Here is a 16,259-nt window from a genome sequence, read left to right as displayed (position 1 = left end):
CAGTGTCTGGCCACAGCTACTGACGTTCATTTGACAGAATATGCCTTATCAGGACCTTGGGGTTGTAGGCCTGATAGATAGCAGCTATGAAAGATGAAGTCCAACAGTCACAGTGCATATATATATACATATAATCAATGGATATGTCAGTCAAGAAAATCAAAATTTACACAGGACATAAAGATCAAAACATATTGTAGTACTGCCTGTGATGGACTTCTGTAATGCATTTGACTTAGTATTGCATAACATTTTGATTAACAAAAATAGAATGATATAAAATTAACAGGGCACATCTGAAATGGATTAAAAGCTGGCTAGCTGATAGGTCTCAACATGTAATTGCAAATGGGGAATCATCCTTGAGTTGAGTGTTTACTTGTGGATTCCTGCAGGAATCTATTCTTGGCCCTATGCTATTTACATTTTTATCAATGACCTGGAAGAAAACATAAAATCATCACTGATAAAGTTTGCAGATGACAACAAAAATTGGGGAATGGTAAATAATGAAGATGACAAGTTACTAATGCACAGCAATCTGGATTGCTTGCTAAACTGGGAACTAGCAAACAATATGTAGTTTATTATAGCTAAATGTAAATGTTTACATCTAGGAACAAAGATTGTAGGCCATATTTACAGGATGGGAGACTCTATCCTGGGAAACAATTTACCTAGGGTTGTGGTGGATTCTCTATCACTAACAATTTTTAAATCAAGATTGGATGTTTTTCTAAAAGATATTCTCTAGGAATTATTTTGGGGAAGTTCTATGGCCTGTGGTATACAGGAGATCAGACTAGATGATCACAATGTTCCCTTCTGGCCTTGGAATCTACAAAACCAAATAAAGATGAAGAAGAAAAAGATGGAAAGCGGTAGCCCAAATAAGAAACATTTGTTTTTGTTTTTTTGTTTTTAAAGATCCACTCTACTGTTTTCTTTTAACAAATATTTTTATTTTATACCCTAATTAGTCAGACCCTTGCCTGCTTTTAGAGGCCTAAAGAAAGGTTGCTCATAACAAAGGAAATTGGTCTTTTACTTTTAGAGAGAAAATGTAATAAAATGTATACTGCCATCAAACAGGGGTTATTTCATTTGTTTTAGTGCTCAGATATAAAGTTGGGCTTCCTGATCTCTGTAAAATCAGATTAGAATGTTTCTCTCCTTCCTTAGTTACAGTTCCATAGTTAACAGCAGACGCAAGATGAGGTAAAACAGAAACAAATTAGTTAGTCTAATGTAAAACTATGAGCTAAGTTTATACAAAAACAAGTGTTTATTCAAAAAACAAAACAAGAGCTGACCTATATACACACAATATAAAGAAAAACATATGTCAGGAATATCTTTTCTCACCAAAACACAATTACTCATCTTTACCCTAAATGCGCTTCCATAAAATGTCTTCCCAAAACTCTCTCCAAATATTAGGTTCTTTCTACACTGCAAAATTTACTATGTTGGGGCAAGATTGTGTGCCAACTACATTACAGCACAGTTTTGACTTCATATGTGGGAAGAACCAAATCATGTTGGGACCATATTACAGAACCTGCGCACCCACAAAGGCGAGACAAAACGGTTGTGTTCCTGATGTATTATAACACATTGCTCCAGCACAGTAAATTCTGCAGTGTAGACAGGAGGCAAGCTGTAGAAAAGGTGATGGTAGGACTTATGGAAATAGATTAAGGTCTAGTAATTGGCTTTTGATTACAAAGTTATTATTGAAGTTCTTTTTCTTTATATAGTGATTTTCCTTCTGTTTTGGGGGAATTTCCAATATCCCCCACTTAAATCTTTCAGATCGTTTCAGGAAGAAGAGGTTCAGATGTAAGACTCCAAGCTCTCTACGCTATACAGAATATTTCACCTTTTCTCTTCTACCCTCCACCACCTTGCAGTTTAGTACAGAAAACCAAAAATCCTTTCTGTGTAGCTCTCGACTCCTGCCTGAATCTGGGGGGAATTAGATACAGAAAAATGATGCATTGAAGCTGCACCAGTGTGTTGCCACACAAATGTCATGTGGCCATCTCTTCAGATTCTACAGCAGCTGGCTGCAACTCTCCTGCAACACAAGCTGCTCAAATAAAAATATGACATTAAAGATTAGAAGACTGCCTACTGGAAAAATGTTTAAATGGTAGAACGAAACAAACACATGTACCATCAATTGTTTTTTCTACTATAATTGCTACATATTGCAGATGTTTTTGTTAAACAACTCCTTTTTAGTTCATCTTCTCTTCCTACCTGATTCTTGAGTGAAGACACTAAGCTGTATTTACAGCAGCATGCTGTTGATTATGAAAATGTATGTGGGGTTCCAAATTCAGCATTACTGCTCCATAGAAGGATCTGGTAGAAAGAAATGATGGCCTGGAACAGGGGAAGCCTTTGTTTAAATTACATCTTAGAAATAACAGCAAAAGCTACCTTGGAAAGGAACACAGAAAATGGTGTGTAAAGAAATTGCTTTTGTCAAATGTTTACCCTGTCACGTAAAAGTCCTTCTTAAGAGATTTGTAAAGGAGATTACCTTGATTTCTTGTGGCAGCGTTAACCAGCGTACCCCTGGGAGATTGTCTAAAAGCAATGCACTGCAGCCATCATACTGCTGAGCACTGGGGCTGGCGTTCGAGTTGAGTCTGGCAGGCTGAACTGCTCGCTGGAAGAACAGGTTGAAAAAATGATCCAAGCGGGAAATGTTTTCCACCTGGCAAAAAGCACTGAACAAATATGAACTGGAAGTTAGAATAACATCGAGAGACTGGTACCTTGTTTGTATAATTGTCTATGTTATAGCAGATGCTTCAAAGCAGGATACTCCATTTGGATTAAAACAAAACAAACAAACAAAAACCACTCAGTGTTAAACAACAAAAAACACAAGGTTGTTACCCAGAATAAAAATAGGTTTGCTTGGAAAACAACTGGTACTTCTTAATACCAATAGTTCTGCAGTTTACATCTTACAGCAAATTGCAGATTTTGAAATAAGGCTCTAAAATACATTCATCTCTTTGGTGACCTGGATGACTCTACCTGCTCCTTTTCTTTAGACATTTAATTATTTTTAGTGTACCTGCCATTGTTGACTATTGTTTAATTGATGTCAACCAAAACAATTTTAAATAAAAAAGATACTATAGCATGTTCTTCATATTACCTTCAGAAAATGAGAAAAAATTTCTACTATTCCAAATGTCTACTAAAGTTGTACAAAAATAAACTGATTTATCCATCATATTCAGTGTTTGATTCTTTTCGGAGATACATGTACATAGCTGCCAGTATATCTTTGAAAATTGCCAGTGTATAAGAAGTGGTGTGTACATGCTTATTGGAGTAAACAGGAGACCCGATGTCATGTCAAATTATTCTGCCTAGAACACAACACATATATTTTTTTGCTATTTAACACAGGAATAGAAATAACGATTATGATTTTCACACTGAAATTAATACAGTTAATACTAACAGTTAATTAATACAGTTAATACCAACATCGGCCCTTGGCATTTTTATTGAAAACTGAAGTAGTATTCAAAATGTGCTAGGTGATTCTGAACACAGAGGAAGACAGTCCCTGCCTCAAATAAAGTTAAAAATTATGGACTGTACATTATAATAACAATCTAATAATGTGATCCACCTAAAAGTCTAGAAGAATAGGTCCCAGTAGCTGCAATGGACTTTCTGACATGTCTAAAGTTAAGCACACGTATAAGTCTTTGCATGATCGGGACCAAAGCTGTTTAAAAAAAATACTGCTTATCAAAGAAGGTTAAAAGAATTGTATTAGTGTAAGGCTGAAACAAAAACAGACAACAACATACAGACATCAGGCTTCCAGTGCAATAGAATCCCCAGTGCAAAGCCATGTAAATACAAAAAGCAAAACACTTGGTATAAAAGCTTGCTCTGTCTGAGACCTCAGCTCTTGCCTCCTAATGCCCCTACTCTACTTGCGCTACATTGATGACACCTTCATCATCTGGACCCATGGAAAAGAAGCCCTTGAGGAATTCCACCATGATTTCAACAATTTCGATCCCACCATCAACCTCAGCCTGGACCAGCCCACACAAGAGATCCACTTCCTGGACACTATGGTGCTAATAAGTGATGGTCACATAAACACCACCCTATACCAGAAACCTACTGACCGCTATACTTACCTACATGCCTCAGCTTTCATCCAGACCACACCACATGATCCATTGTCTACAGCCAAGCTCTACGATACAACCGCATTTGCTCCAACCCCTCAGACAGAGACAAACACCTACAAGATCTCTATCAAGCATTCTTACAACTACAATACCCACCTGCTGAAGTGAAGAAACAGATTGACAGAGCCAGAAGAGTACCCGGAAGTTACCTACTACAGGACAGGCCCAACAAAGAAAATAACAAAACACCACTAGCCATCACCTTCAGCCCCCAACTAAAACCTCTCCAGTGCATCAGCAAGGATCTACAACCTATTCTGAAGGACGACCCATCACTCTCACAGTTCTTGGGAGACAGGCCAGCCCTTGCTTACAGACAGCCCCCCAACCTGAAGCAAATACTCACCAGCAACCACATGCCATACAACAAAAATAGTAACCCAGGAACCTATCTTTGCAACAAAGCCCGTTGCCAACTGTGCCCACATATCTATTCAAGGCACACCATCATAGGGCATAATCACATCAGCCACACTATCAGAGGCTCGTTCACCTGCACATCTACCAATGTGATATATGCCATCATGTGCCAGCAATGCCCCTCTGCCCTGTACATTGGCCAAATCAGACAGTCTCTACATAAAAGAATAAATGGACACAAATCAGACATCAGGAATTATAACATTCATAAACCAGTCGGAGAACACTTCAATCTCTCTGGTCATTTGATTACAGACCTAAAAGGTGCAATTCTTCAACAAAAAAACTTCAAAACCAGACTCCAGTGAGAGACTGCTGAATTGGAATTAATTTGCAAACTGGACACCATTACATTAGGCTTGAATAATGACTGGGAGTGGATGTGTCATTACACAAAGTAAAACTATTTCCCCATGTTTATTCCCCCCCTCCACTGTTCCTCACATGTTCTTGTCAACTGCTGGAAATGGCCTACCTTGATTATCACTACAGAAGGTTTTTCTCTCCTGCTGTTAATAGCTCACCTGATCACTCTGGTTACAGTGTTTGTGGTAACACCCACTGTTTCATGTTCTCTGTGTATATAAAATCTCCCCACTGTATTTTCCATTGCATGCATCCGATGAAGTGAGCTGTAGCTCATGAAAGCTTACGCTCAAATAAATTTGTCAGTCTCTAAGGTGCCACAAGTACTCCTTCTCTTTTAACCTCAAAATTAGTTATTAAAAATAAATCCTTTGGAAGCACTTACCTGTCCAAAGAACCATACATAAATTTTAAGGTTCTGACAACATCTGTAATCATGTTCCTTAGCTGAGAAAGAGGCACACTAGCAAAACAAAACAAAATAAAAAAACAGTTTAAACTGTGTTTACAATATGATGAAATGCATCACGGATAAAGAGAGGGTGAATTTCTTTTTTGCTGCTGGCCTCACTGATTCACAATTTCTAACCCGCACACAAAATAGAATAGCAGGGTCTGCTCTGGGAGCAGGGTCAGACCACCTCCGGGAACCTCTCCTGGTTGTAGGAAGCTCTGCTGCTGTTGTCTGGGAGAGACCCCAATTATCATCCCCTCCCCAGCACATGGAGAGGCTGCGGCCCCAGCTGTTGGCCCATAACCCAGGCGGAAAGGCTGCGACCCCAGCTGTCACACCCCCATTCTCCCAAGTGGAGAGGCTGCAGCCCCAGCTGTCAGCCCCCAGCCTGGGTGGAGAGGCTGCGGCCCAAATTGTCACCCCCTTCCCCTGCACAAAGAGACTACAGCTCACACTGTCTCCCCTCCCTCCAATGCATAAAGGCTGCGGCTTGAGCTGTCACCCCTACCCCACGTGGAAAGACTGTGGCTCGAGCTGTCACCCCACATTGCAGAGAGGCTGCGGGTCTAACTGTCAGTCCCGGACCCAGGTGGGAAGCTTCCAGGAAAACGTGGACGTATGGTAACCCACCTTTCCATACCCTGAGACCTTCACTTCTGCACAGCTGCTGGTGGTGGCGCTGACTTTAAAGCTTGGTGCCCAGCCAGCAGCCACTGCTCTCTGGCTGCCCAGCTCTGAAGGCAGTGCCCTAGCCAGCAGCAGCGCAGAAGTAGGGATGGCAATCCCACAATCCCCCTACATAACCTTACAGCCCCCCAAAAACCCTCTTTTGGGTCAGGACCCCCATGGTTACGACACTGTGAAATTTCAGATGTAAACATCTGAAACGGACTATTTTAAAAATCCAATGACCATAAAATTGACCAAAATGGACTGTGAATTTGGTAGGGCCCTACACATATGCTACATACTTAAATAGTAATATACAGTAGTTTTCCTTTAAGTGGCTTACTCCTGGTCACACAAAGATCGGTGGTGGAGCTGGGAAAAAGAACTTGGGAGTTCCTGCCTCCCAGACAATGCACTCACTATTATTGTTATTTGTATAGCAGTAGCACCTACAGACCCCAATCAGGATTGCAGCCCCGTTGTGCTAAACTCTGTATACTTAGATAAAGAATAGAATCGCTGCTGTAAAGAGATTACAATCCAAATCAGATACATCACATTAACTATAATTTTTTTCCACACAAATAGCAGTTTTTGTTCAGGGGATTTCAAATATTCATAAAAGTCACAATTTTTTTCAGTGACAAACTAGTTCTGTCAAGTTCTTGGCAGTGATTTTCCATACACCGCAAGCTGAATAATTCCTACATAGGTGCAGAGTTACCAGCCATACAACTGAAAACATAGCTTTATACATATATTAAAGTGATATAAGAAAGTTACTATTCCCAGGTCTTTGCACATTTCAATAATCTTCTAAAAAATAAACATGCTATGTTTAAAACTCACCTTTCTGCAGGAAGGCCAATCACAAGCAACTTGTCAGATTCTTTCCAGTAAACCACCTGAACCAGTTTCCCACACAAAAACAGGGATGAGCTAGAAAAATAAAGCCAGAAAAAAATGTTTACTTAGGCTTTATGAAGGGTCATCATTTATTCTGAATGTTAATATATAAAGCTTTATGCTCACTTAAATACTGAGTATTCAGCTGGGTCACACAATTGCATTTATAATTATGGAATTTGAAGTGCACACTCTACAAGTTATTTGTAAGGTAATCATCTACTGTTCAATAGATTTTTTTAAACAAATTGATAGGGATAATGGGAAAACATAACAATAAGATCTATTTCTTAACATTTCCACAAACCGTTACTGAAAAAACTGCTAGATATCTTTCCTTTTTTTCTAAATACAGCAGAATACTGGAACACACTAAAGAAAAGGCAGCGAAAAAAATTTCTGGAGAGTGCAAACAAATTAGAAATATTGTCCAGTTTTAAATTAAGATGTATTTATACCAATGATTTTTGCAAAACACACCCAGATTAGTCCGGTGAGCACTGGGAACAGTGAAAATTCTCTACCACGTGGGAGCTCCAAAAGGCTCTGTCCCCTCTTAGGTTAGAAAAATGCATTCTTGAACTACAAGGAGAGCATCCACTGAACCACCCTTTAACAGCTTTCCTCCGGTCCTTGCCTCTTTATTGCCTTTTCCTGATTTCTTTGGAGTGGCTACTGATAAGAGGGATGCTAGCTTTGCACTGCCAAACTGGGCCAGGAATAGACCACCAGATCTGGCACCAAGAGTATAAATATCTGAAGAAAAATGTGTCACTGCACATTAAGATGTAGAGCATGCTGTTAATAGTAATGAGCTTACAGACAGCAGCACTTCACATCCAACATATCTTATAAACTTCCATATAAACCATAACTTTGTATGAGCTGTATGTACAGGGATTGGTTCTTCAACCACTGAAATACAGTCATTTGTATTTAATGGTACAAAGCAATACTACAGTACGTAAAAGAGTGTCAGATAAGAAATGCAGAATATTTTTTCCAGTGGAAACTAAAGGGAGAATTTAGCCAGGCCAAGTATAATGTCCAAGACACCAGGGTTAAAGCCCCTATTGTTACAAAATTGGCCTTGGGACAAACTACCACAAAGGAGAGGACTTGCTTTATGTTCCAACCAAAAGACTCCTGAAGTAACTCCATGCCCCATGTGGGAACCAGGTACTATGTCACAGAGATGAATGCAATCATCTCTTTCTGAGCCACTAAGGTGTTCTTTAGAGGTCTTCCACTTAGCTTACAAAATTAACAGGATTTCAACAGAAAGTGGTACGGCTATAGACTCTAGGCAACATTTTCAGTGGTCAAACCCTTGGTTATATTCTCATATGAGAGACCCCACAAGTGACTTTAGCTCCTCTTTTGAAAATAGGACTTCAGCACTTTCAAAATTTTTTAGCTGAAATAATGACAAAGGTAAGCCTGAACCATTACAGTATTCAGTGTATTAATCACAGAAATATATGGAGAATGTACATATTTTAAATGGAGAGTGAAGTGGGACAAAAAAAGAGGGTTGGAATCCAATAATCTAGCTACCAGACTATCTCAGATTAAATATAACACCAACAGATTGAGTTTGTTGGTTGCTGCTAAACTTCAAGATGTTTTAGAAGACTATAAATATCTCTCCACCTAAATTGAAAAGACTGAGGAAGGTGGTCTTTGTCATTAAAGTACTACTGTATTGGGACTCAAGAAGTCTGGGTTCAATTTCTGGCTCTGCCACAGACTTGCTGTGCAACTTTGAGCAAATTATTTAATCTCCCTCTGCCTCAGTTCCTGATCTGTAAAATTTGAGTAACAATATTTTCTAAATCATGTAATTGCTGTGACAATTAATTCATTAACGTTTATGAGATGCTGAAATACTACCCTAATGGGGAACATGAAGCCATAAACAGTGGGTATTAGTGGGTGTAACATCCTGCAGTCATAATGGTACTGAAATTTTCACAGACCACAGTTTCCAAGTATTACTTTCCCCACCATTCCTATTACAGCCTTAGACATTTTAAATAGCAACTTAAGATATCACTGTATCAAAGTGAAATAAAGTTATAAAGAGTTCAGTTTAAAATTTAAAAAAGCAAATAATTTCAGTTTTCAAGCTCTCTTTCTAGGATTAAATCACTCTATTTGGTTCCAATATTTATATTGTATAATAGTCAGTAATGAGTTATTATAGAATTAAAGATCATTGCCATTCACCAGCACAAGAGTGACCACCTTAGTCTTCTCCAACTTAAGGTATTCTAATGTTCTTTACAAACAAAAAGTTAGACACTAGCAGTGAAGTAAATATGTATAGAAAATAGAAAACACAGCAATTCATTATATACTCAGCAACGATTCAGACATGAACAGAGATGAAAATCAAAAGCTATTTTTCTGACTGAGGAAATGTTGGACAGAATACTGGTATTTTCTATTACATTTTTCAAACAATATGTAACAGCCTCTAGAAGCCATAAGAAATGATTTTACACTTTAATTTTTCATGTAAATTTGGGAAATATAGTTCTTTACCAGCAAAAGTCAGTCTAAGTGTTCATGGATTTTGTAACCTTTTCTTGAGGGTACAAGAATAGAGAATGTGTAGGACATCTAGAAATAGGTTGCCTTGTTTTAAGGTATTTTTTAGACAGTTTGGAGCTGTCAGAAAATGCCTCTGTGGGAGAATCTCCATTCAGCATCCATAAGGATTTACAAGAAAATTATACAATTACTGGCTATGACGGATGAAGTGTGAGTCAAAGTACTGATACCTATATGGAATGTAAGAGGATGCAAGGGAGAACATATGTGCAAGTCCAAGAATTAGTGGGGGTAAGTGTCTGGTGCCTAAAATATGCAGACTAGGTATATACTAATGGTTTGTGAATAAATGAAGCAAGAAAGCAGCATACACTAGAAAAGAGAAGCTATAGTAAAGGGAGAAGCATTTTCACAGCTTTTATAGGCTAGACTGTTATATCATGGTTAGAGCAGGAGGCTGCAATTCCTCAACCCAACGGCAGAACACCCAGTTGCATCAAGGAAGCAAGATTGGAACTGAAAAAACCCAACAAATATTAAATCAATCAAAACTAGCAAATATTAACTGTTTTGTAAGCACGAAGTGCCAGAAGCACTTTCAACAACATAAGACAGGAGGAAAACTTAACCGAGATGTGCTGAGATTGCCTCAAAAAAGGAAAGAGGTTGTCATTATTCTTTATCGCTTGTATTGCGTTAGTGCTAGACACTGCACAAACACAGAACAAAAAGACCTTTCCTGCCCCAAAGAGCTTACACTGCAGGACATAATCTTCATGTTGCTTTAAAAAGCAAAAACAACTCTCCTCCTCCCTTAGCTCCAAACAAATTAACTTTAAAGGAACGCTGTTAAGTAAATTCAGATTTTAAGTGGAGGACTTAGTCTCAGTCTGGCACATGCTGCTGATGTTCAGCGTGAATAAACTATACTTCAATTGAATCAATAATTGCCAGAGCATTAGAATGCATTCACACAATGTAGGGAGACACAAAGAAGAGGCAGTGAAGATAAAGTAACATAAAAATATTAAAAACAATGCTAGCTGTTCTCCGCAGTTTAATGTTGTGATGCTTAAAAAAAAAAAAAGCACTCTATAATGCTTAGAGCAAAATGGAAGGGTACAATGCCCAATATCTTTACTATTTACACTACATCAACGACAAAGTGACGGCTGTAGTCAATGTATTTACACTTTGATATGTTTCAGAGTAGCAGCCGTGTTAGTCTGTACTCGCACAGACACACCCCTGGAATTCCGACCTGGGATATTCTGTCTGCTACCCAAGAGCCATAAACCTGGAAATCCTGGACGCCCCATCATCTCAGGCATTGGCACCCTGACAGTAGGATTGTCTGGTTATGTAGACTGCCTCCTCAGGCCCTACGCCACCAGAACTCCCAGCTATCTTCGAGACACCACTGACTTCCTGAGGAAACTACAATCCATCGGTGATCTTCCTGATAACACCATCCTGGCCACTATGGATGTAGAAGCCCTCTACACCAACATTCCACCCAAAGATGGACTACAAGCCGTCAAGAACACTATCCCCGATAATGTCACGGCAAACCTGGTGGCTGAACTTTGTGCCTTTGTCCTCACCCATAACTATTTCATATTTGGGGACAATGTATACCTTCAAATCAGCGGCACTGGTATGGGTACCCGCATGGCTGCACAGTATGCCAACATTTTTATGGCTGACTTAGAACAACGCTTCCTCAGCTCTCGTCCCCTAACGCCCCTACTCTACTTGCGCTATATTGATGACATCTTCATCATCTGGACCCATGGAAAAGAAGCCCTTGAGGAATTCCACCATGATTTCAACAATTTCCATCCCACCATCAACCTCAGCCTGGACCAGTCCACACAAGAGATCCACTTCCTGGACACTATGGTGCTAATAAGCAATGGTCACATAAACACCACCCTATACTGGAAACCTACTGACCGCTATTCCTACCTACATGCCTCCAGCTTTCACCCAGACCACACCACACGATCCATTGTCTACAGTCAAGCTCTGCGATACAACCGCATTTGCTCCAACCCCTCAGACAGAGACAAACACCTACAAGAACTCTATCAAGCATTCTTACAACTACAATACCCACCTGTTGAAGTGAAGAAACAGATTGACAGAGCCAGAAGAGTACCTAGAAGTCACCTACTACAGGACAGGCCTAACAAAGAAAATAACAGAACGCCACTAGTCGTCACCTTCAGCCCCCAACTAAAACCTCTCCAACACATTATCAAGGATCTACAACCTATCCTGAAGGACGACCCATCACTCTCATAAATCTTGGGAGACAGGCCAGACCTTGCCTACAGACAGCCTCCCAACTTGAAGCAAATACTCACCAGCAACTACATACCACACAACAGAACCACTAACCCAGGAACCTATCCTTGCAACAAAGCCCGTTGCCAACTGTGCCCACATATCTATTCAGGGGACACCATCACAGGGCCTAATCACATCAGCCACACTATCAGAGGCTCGTTCACCTGCACATCCACCAATGTGATATATGCCATCATGTGCCAGCAATGCCCCTCTGCCATGTACATTGGTCAAACTGGACAGTCTCTAGGTAAAAGAATAAATGGACACAAATCAGATGTCAAGAATTATAACATTCATAAACCAGTCGGAGAACACTTCAATCTCTCTGGTCACGCAATTACAGACAGGAAAGTTGCAATATTACAACAGAAAAACTTCAAAACCAGACTCCAGCGAGAGACTGCTGAATTGGAATTCATTTGCAAATTGGATACAATTAACTTAGGCTTGAATAGAGACTGGAAGTGGCTAAGTCATTGTGTAAGGTAACCTATTTCCCCTTGTTTTTTCCTACCTCCCTCCCCCCACTGTTCCTCAGACGTTCTTGTTAAACCCTGGATTTGTGCTGGAAATGGCCCACCTTGATCATCATACACATTGTAAGGAGAGTGATCACTTTAGATAAGCTATTACCAGCAGGAGAGTGGGGTGGGGTAGAGAAAACCTTTTGAAGTGATAAACACCCATTTTTTCATGGTCTGTGTGTACAAAACATCCTCAATGCATTTTCCACTTTATGCATCCGATGAAGTGAGCTGTAGCTCACGAAAGCTCATGCTCAAATAAATTGGTTAGTCTCTAAGGTGCCACAAGTCCTCCTTTTCTTTTTATATGTGTATATAAACACAAATACAAAGCACCAGTAGTAGCTCCAAAGATAAGGCTCACAGCACAATTTACTTTCATATCTATTTTCTATGAAGAAGATTTTTGATATGAATAAGTCACTTATTTTAGTATCAGGTCAATACAGAAACTAATGCTTTCCACAATTTCTCTAACAATGACCCATGACAACCTGATAAAATAGAAACCAATATTTAAATAAAGTAAAAGGAAGAAGGGCAATTAGCATTACGTTAAATGCTCCATCTTAGGTACTGAAGTTCACGTCTCGTTGAAGAAGCAGAATTCAGACCTTTATTTCTATTTTTTTGGCAGGAGTCAGTTTTCTGTAAGACTTAACAAGGTATCAGCATATCTATTTTTAGGTAGCTGTGCCTAGTCTACTAAAAAAGGTAGAAACCTACATTTTTTATTAAATGAAATCTTAGAATTTTCAGAATGTAGTAAACACTTTGGAGTCCCTATAAAAATCGCTAATTCTACCAGTTTTGTATTTAAACAACAACAAGACTTTCTCCTTTTGGTGCTAAGGGCAGGTGGCGTGTTGTTGTTGTGATTTTTGGGCACTCCATTGCGGGTTTTCAGTTAGGCCTTTACAGTCTCCACCATGGAAGATGTTCCAGAAGTGACTTGAGACTAACAGCCCACTATCCGTGTCCAGCTCTCTGTGCTGGGACAGCTGTAGTCTGCATCTGTCAAACTGGGCAAGGGGATATATACTGCATAGTCAGAAATGAATTATTTTCAGACACTTCCACCTTCTTAAAAACAAAAATTACCCTTTAGTTTAGACCAAGCATAGAACATTTCAACCCAAAAGGAGAATTTTTCAGAATTCAGAGTGACCGCGGTCACAGAGGATGCTCCCTCACCCTGGATTTCTCTTTGCAAGTAGACTTCACACCCTCTTACCTAAGTTCACCACAATGTACTTTATTTACCATAAGGTTTTCCCCAAATTTCACTGTAGCTCTAGGCACAGGGGAAGAGGGTGGAGAGAGAGATCTCAACCTCTCTGAAATCCTAGGTTTCTTTGCCTTTCCTTCCAGCCTTCCCTTCTCCCTTCCTATCTTCCATTTAACAGTCCCCAGCTGACGAGCTGAATCTCTTTGTTAACTGGTTAATCACCCAGTCCTAATCAATTATCTCCCAGTTTGGCCCATGTGGGAGCTGTTACAAAGTGCAAAGAGTGATGAGCTAGCCCTAAGCTACCCCAACTCTGTCACACCCTCACTTAGGTACATCAGGCATCTGACATGGACATCCAATGTCAGGAAGGCCATGTACATGATGCATACCTCTTAAACCTGGCTCTCTTTGGATTCCCTATGAAGCTGGTAGATGAGTTTAACTGCTAAGCATACAAACAATAAAAACAATATCCTAAACAACTAGATTATTTTATTCTAATTATGCTGTCTATACTAACTATATTACTTGTTAAACTAAGGCACTCAATATTTATTTTGAGAGAAGGATCCGGAGAGATTCACATCCATGGGCTGCAGCAGATGGAAGGAACTAAGGTGGCAGAGGGCCCCATGCCCCCTTTAATAGCTTTGCCCTCATAATGTTTGGGAATGCTGAGGAAAGAGGTAAGTGGGATGCACCAGTGCTCTAATGGGCGCTGCTATGAGAAGGTTCCAACATCTGAACTGCACCAGCTGGTGCTTCCCTGGAGTGGGAATATGCAGAGGACACTCAAAGAAGTAATAATGAGTTGCATAAACTGGAAAAGGTCATAGCTTTTCCATCACACTTAAGTCTTATCTACACAGGAAAGGTTTTTCTGTGTAACATCAGGTGTAAATTTCAATGAATGTAGTTACACTAGCATAACCATCCCCCACCCCAAGAAGATACATTTATTTTGGTACAACAGTGCCTTTTTTCAATTTAGCTTATGTTGCTTTGGAAGGGTTTTAACCTGAACTAGAAAAAGGCACTCACACCAGAATAAGAGTGTCCACACTGGGGATTATATGAGTATAACTATATACCTGTATAGCTGGTAAAACTTTCCAATGCTTCCTTAGAAAATGGCTGACAACAGCAGTTCTTGTGCTAAATGCTTTTTTTTGTGCACATGTGGATATATTCTACCATCCAGTACATATCCACGTTATAGACCAGGAACATCAGTCACTGAAGATTACCACTTATCACCAGTTCACTGTGACAGGTTTGATACTTAGACACTTACGGACTGATGTGACTGGCACAGACCATATAAATCAGGGGTCAGGAGGGAGTAACATGAAGTAAAAATGGAACCTACTTCTAGTTTGTGAAGATGGCTGATCCTCATTATCCCTCCTTTTCCTTCACTGGCTTCCTATTCCCAAAGATTTCTTCTTCCCATTTTTATACAGCTTCATTAACTTCTCTCTACCTTACATATAACCAGGGCCCCATGTATTCTCTGGCCACATCTACATTTGGAGGTAGGGGAGTGATTGCCAGCTCATGTAGACATACTTTCAGTAGCTCTCATTGAATTAGCGGGATAACAGTAATAGTGCAGTCATGGTAGCATTGGCAGCAGTGGCATGGGCCAACCACCCTGAGTATGTACCCAAGAGGTCCAGGCTGATTTGTACTTAGGGTAGTTAGCTCATGCTGCTGCTTGCCATGGCCGGTGCTACCATGACTATACGACTATTTTTAGCTATGTAAGCTAGTGTGAGTATGTCTATATGAGCCAGGAATCACACCCCCAGTTCCACGTGTAGACATACTCTCAGATTCTAAGGCTGTGGAATTTGCCAAGCAAATGTGTTCTACAGCTTTCATTTTTTAAAACTATTATGCCTCAGATTTTATGGCTGAGAAGAAAATCTTGAACTTGAAATGTGAACTAAGTTTAAAACTGTTGCAATCTCGTCTTCTTGAGTCTGCAAACAGACTTAAAATAATGGGTGAGATTCTGTGCTGCACCTCCAAAGATGATGTAGTTACGTGCTGAGAATACAAAAATCTTTGACAAATCAAAAACACACAAAAATTTGGGAAATAAAATAAATTTAATATCAAAATTAATAAATAGGAGTTTATGTACTGACTATCACTCATTTTAATATGTAACTGAGTTAAAATCTTAGTTTTTTAATTTAAATTAAGCTGCTACAGAATGTCCAGTCTACCTTACTAAAATGATACAGAATCCAGGAATCTTGCTAAAGAATTTAGATCAAGCTTGACTGGGAGTTCATAAGACCAGATTCTGTGATACGTTACATAGTATACTAAATTTCTAGCCACCGAGACCAAAAGCAAAGAAACAGACCAGTATCACATAACCATTCACAGTACAGCCACATTAGGCAGACCAACTTCAAGCAGGCTATACCAAATAAAACAGTACTGATTAAAAGGTATTACTGATTCTTGTTTTGACTAGGCATAATAACAAAGCCTTATGTACAGATGTTTTCTTCAGT

General features: G+C 39.6%; 1 protein-coding gene across 2 annotated transcripts in view; it reads right to left on the bottom strand.

The window, feature by feature from the left end:
* The window catches only part of INTU (inturned planar cell polarity protein), a 115,051-nt gene that overhangs the window by 36,548 nt on the left and 62,244 nt on the right, over window positions 1–16,259 (bottom strand). For both annotated transcript variants that reach the window (XM_048847291.2, XM_048847290.2), the window contains exons 6-8: window positions 7,006–7,095; window positions 5,419–5,496; window positions 2,552–2,741 (exon numbers count right to left, since the gene is read on the bottom strand). In XM_048847291.2, coding sequence (XP_048703248.1) covers window positions 2,552–2,741; window positions 5,419–5,496; window positions 7,006–7,095 — 358 coding nt within the window. The remainder of the gene's footprint in view (window positions 1–2,551; window positions 2,742–5,418; window positions 5,497–7,005; window positions 7,096–16,259) is intronic.

This window comes from Caretta caretta, chromosome 4 (assembly GCF_965140235.1).
Source record: "Caretta caretta isolate rCarCar2 chromosome 4, rCarCar1.hap1, whole genome shotgun sequence".
Classification (NCBI taxonomy): domain Eukaryota; kingdom Metazoa; phylum Chordata; order Testudines; family Cheloniidae; genus Caretta; species Caretta caretta.
Note: the sequence above shows the minus strand (reverse complement) of the source record. Positions and strands in the feature narration are given on the sequence as shown.